The sequence below is a fragment of the Thunnus maccoyii genome, chromosome 2 (assembly GCF_910596095.1).
Source record: "Thunnus maccoyii chromosome 2, fThuMac1.1, whole genome shotgun sequence".
Taxonomy (NCBI): Eukaryota; Metazoa; Chordata; class Actinopteri; order Scombriformes; family Scombridae; genus Thunnus; species Thunnus maccoyii.
In genome coordinates this window covers 16,873,553-16,878,228 of record NC_056534.1, presented here as the reverse complement: position 1 = coordinate 16,878,228, position 4,676 = coordinate 16,873,553, and the positions used below count along the sequence as shown (strand labels likewise).

The 4,676-nt window shown below is 41.4% G+C and overlaps 1 protein-coding gene across 1 annotated transcript; it reads right to left on the bottom strand.

Annotated features, from left to right (window-relative positions):
* Nucleotides 1–1,132: 1,132 nt before the first annotated feature.
* helt (helt bHLH transcription factor) lies at nucleotides 1,133–3,000 on the bottom strand. The gene is made up of 4 exons (XM_042429996.1): nucleotides 2,819–3,000; nucleotides 2,124–2,228; nucleotides 1,868–1,964; nucleotides 1,133–1,608 (listed from the first exon to the last, which is right to left on the bottom strand). The coding sequence occupies exons 1-4, from the start codon at nucleotides 2,843–2,845 to the stop codon at nucleotides 1,133–1,135; spliced, it is 705 nt and encodes a 234-aa protein (XP_042285930.1). The 5' UTR covers nucleotides 2,846–3,000.
* Nucleotides 3,001–4,676: the final 1,676 nt, after the last annotated feature.

Sequence of the window (4,676 nt, the reverse complement as noted above, 5' to 3'; positions counted from 1 at the left end):
GACTTAGAAGGAAGTCCCTTCTTTGCATGTAAATCCTATAGATTTCTTTTCTTGTTGATAAAATGTTTCATATTGAAGTAATGCTGCTCTGTGGGTTGTGTTTGACTCAAGAATTGTACATTTTACATGTAAATAAGCACCAACTTTTTATTTCCTGCATAACATCCCTCTTGAATCCTGATGTACTCAGTCTCATTCACTTTAATATATGGGAATGTTAAAACTTAGTTTAAGTTCAGAGGGGGCAAATTTCCACCTTTTTCTTCTTGAAATCATCTTTGAGATCCTAGAAATGTAACTCTACATGCAAAACACATCACAATTACTTTTGTTTCCTTTGTTATTTTCCTTATTGGGTGCAAAAAAAAGTTTCTGATTTGAACGACAGACTTAAATTTTAAGCAGGGGGTCGGTCTTGAGTGCACTGAGTGCATGGTTTTGTTAAGTGCAGGTTTGTTAAAGTCAGGAGTGTGGTGGCCCAGTGGGAATCAGGCTCATGTCTGCCCCCTGGAACCTGCTGCTGCATCCTCCATTAACCCCACAGATGAGCCCATAAACAGCCTCTCTGTGGATAAGAGAGGCTGTTTATATTTGTGTCTGAATTCTTCTAAAACAAGAAGAAGGACTACTCCTAATAGGGAGCCTTTTTGAGTTTTTTTAAATAAAGTTTGAGCAGCCTGTCTTGTCCACATGGTTCACTTTACAATAAAAAATCACTCCAAATCATAAACTACTTTTATTTTCCTTTTTATAATGAAAGTAAAGGCTATCCAGTCTATGTAGTAGCACGTTTTCTTTATATTTATAAATGTGGCAAAATCACTAATACATTTCTGAAGGTTGAAACCATTTTCACGAAGTTGCACTTGAAGACCATTTCTTTCTTCTTTTCTCTTTTTTATTGCCTTTCCAACTATGTTTACATGAAGATATTTGTGTTGTAATTGCTTGTAATTTTGGTGACCTCTAATTACGCACTAAAGCATCACTTAACCACCTAGAAAATGAGTGTAAATGATGTCAAAGAGGCTGATTTTTCATCAGAAATATTTATTCACATCATGTACAGGGTCTGTCTCCATCATTCACAGTTATATAAATAAAAAACAACAACAAAACAAGGTACAGTTATTTACATGGCATGTTGCGCACTGTGCAAACTGAACGTGTTTGCGTGCGTGTGACCAATGAAGTTGAAATAGTGGTGATCGAGTCCCTGCACCGGTGACAAGTATCCACCGTGTTGTTGTGTGTGCGCAGAGAGCGGCACTGTTGGGTACGAGATGCCCGGGCTGCGGGCCGAGCTGTGCCACGAGAAGTGTCCCGGCGGACTCTGCTGGTACACGGCGTCAGTGGGGCTGTGGCTTTGGTGCTCCGGTGATGAGTGCAGCTGACCCAGATAGTCAGACGGTTCTGGCATCGAGCCGACAGAGCCGAACACCGGCTCGGTGACCGCACGGGATTTGGACTGTAAGAAGGCGAGGATCCGTGCGTACTTGATGTCTTTGGTTTCAGCTCTATCCTCTGTGGTCAGGTAGTGCACCAGGTTCTTCATACACTCGTGGTATCCGTAGTGGAAGTAGTTCGCAAACTCAGCCAGCAGTTCACCTGAAATGAATCAAAGTACGCAGCGATTTAAACCCCTGACGACATGAAATGATGATTAACAGGTCTGATTCCAGTGCGTAAAAGTGGACTTGCAGTAAAATGTATGAACACAAGTTAGGGTTTAATTAAAAATGACAAACATTTACAAATAACCCACATTTATCCCTAATCATCACTGTATAAAATGCGAATATTTCGTTTGCAGAGCTGTGATGTTGGGATGCGTAAAGTATAACACCTCTGTGTTGAGTTTTCTCACCTTTTTCTCTCCCGCGAGGGAAATCCGCTGAGTGGAGCGCTCGCAGATACTGAACTGTCATTTCCAAGATTTCAGCCTTCTCCAGTTTTCCAGAGTTCTTCCAAAATATAAAAAATTTAACCTTAGAAAATGTTTGATTACAAATATTCACCATGATCACATCCACTTATAAATACGATTTACATTGCATTACCAAATTATCAGTACTGTGTTTTAAGTAATAAATCACTTATATACATGACTAAATATACAATACCTGTTTTGCCAGTGCCATTGGAACTGTTTTCCCTAATTCGTTTAGGCAGCGATTGATGCGGTCCCGTCTTCGTTTCTCAATAACTTTGTGAGAGATGGGAGTTCTCTGTAAAAGCAGGGAGAGAAAGAACATGAGCACATGACAATAATATAGTACATCTCATGTACAGTTTTTGTATGAATCAGAAATACGACAAATAAATACATATAAAACGTATCCAGCGACGAAATATTTTGGAAACTTGGTCATGAGATCTAAAATTCTTGGAGAGTTTGGCGCGCTGCGCGCTGCTCCAGAGCGCGCAACGGACATCTGCGCTCCAGACAGTTTCTGTATCTCCGAGGCCTCATTGGAAATGGTTAACATATCTTTTAGCGAATTCAACACAGTGAATTTAACACATTCAAAGTGTTTGTAACATAATTAGGTGCATTATTGCCGCCAAATATTACGTAAGTGTCAGAAAGGCTCTTTTACACCAGTAGTGCGCTGTAGTTCTCCTGTAACGCGTGCCACAGAGGAGGTGCACAATAGATATCCCTTCTTCTACCATAAAAATACCTCCGTGTGGTAGTTAAACAATTATCGATGTCAATAATGAAGTACAAAATTCCATAAAGTGGTTGAAAAGTGTTAAAAGTGCCATGTTTCCAAAATATCTCAGTCCTCATACAGAGCGCACATGGAGCGCATACCTTCCGATCTTTCATTTTAGATGCCATCGACGAATTTCTGACAAACTTCTTAAAAATCACTTCAGCTGGTGATTGGAGAGATGTGTTGCTCTGGCAGGAGATGAAGCAGACTGAGGTTTGAGAGGAAAGCTGGTCCTTATAAAGGGATCATCCAAGGGACTCCTGCATTCATGGTGTAAATTATTCCATGGGATTAGAGCCATGCATTGGGTAAATGTGTGCATTTAGGATCAGTTAAAGAAATAGTAAAAATCTAAAGCCATGGGCTAGCAGGGGGGCAAACCTGCTTTGTTAATCCACGTGGCTGTTCAAAAGACACGTGATTACTTTTGGAATATTATTTGCATAGTAACAACCCAGGCGGGAAATAAGAACTGAGCGTTGGGATCGCCTGATCCGGCGGGGCGCACTGTGCGCACTGAAAACAAAGCCGGCGAAAAAAGAAACCCTCTTTCTTCCAACTCGCGTTTCTCACACGATCGCCTGTTTACAAATCCCAGCAAGCGATCTTAACTCTCATCCAAGCCCGGTCCGAGTTTTAAGGCCTGTCCAGTGTCATTAGAGTAATTAAGTAAGCCTTTAATAGGCTGTTCCGCCAAGTTCAGGGGAGATCTTTTGGAGACGGAGTCCCCCCGTTTGTTCTCGGCGTTTCTCACACGACTTGGTGACACGTCCATCTTTTATGAGAGATGGCAAGCTTTTTGTTTACATTCTTTATTTTGTTGGACTCCTCGGCAGGTGTGTGATTAGCCCTGGCACACGAGCGTCGTCTGCGTCAAGGCCAGCGTCTCCAGCAGCCTCTGGCACACGAGGGTTACCCACCACTGGAGACTCTTTGGAGAGGCTCAATTTGTATCCTATTATCCTATAAGAAAATGTCTATTCAGTCGAATGAATAGTTTCATTGGCCTAAATTTTAATAATGCTGTGAAAGAAAGGGAGAAATAAAGAAGAATGCAGCTGGTGTGAACGCGCATTATTCCCCGTCACCTGCAAGATGGATAGCCTGGAGACCCCTATTCATTTGCCTAATTTCGGTCAACTTAACAAACTTTGGGAGAAATTATACTGCCATTGTTATGAAGGGTGAAGCTTTCTGATCGAATTAACAGCATGTTTTGATCCGGTAAATGTCATTAGAAAGAAAGAAACAATCGCGTTTAAAGGGGCCTGGGTAATGCGCCAAGTGGAGACGCCAAAGCGCAAACTGCACAAAGGGTGCTAGTAAATGCCACAGGGGACTTTTGTACCCTCACATTGCTCAAGTTTTTCCCCCCAAACAAAGGGCATTATTTTATACTTGAATACATTTCATACAACAATTGGCTGTTTTCTTCAAACATATTTTCACAGCAAGGTTAACAACAGGTTTATTGTGTGCGCTCCTTCTCACAGATTCAAACTGCTCTCATGCGCCAAGACAGTTTGCTCCGATTCTTTTTTTTTTCACTGAGAACGTTTTAATCTCGAAAGTTTCACCGTGCTTGGATATATTTGATCCTGTGAGCAGTGTCGAAGAATAAAAAAGCAGCGGAGATTGTGAAAGAAAGGCTCACAAGACATCTGAAGCGTTTGGAGAGTTTTTAGAGCACCATGGAGAGAAAAGCGCGAGCGAGCGGGACGAGGGCATAAAATCCAATTACTTGACTGTGCAGTTTTTAACACTTTTTATGTGTTTGTCCTTTGAAATATGGAGGGACGTCTGTGTTGTTGCTTTTTTTTAAAAACTGAATTAAAGACTGGAAGTTTTTGCTGACCGACTTTTTAAGGCCAAGTGTTGCGTCAGTACGAAGCCAAATGATGCGTCAGGATTTTACTTCATCATAGTTATGTTGTGTTACTTTGATGTGACATTTGT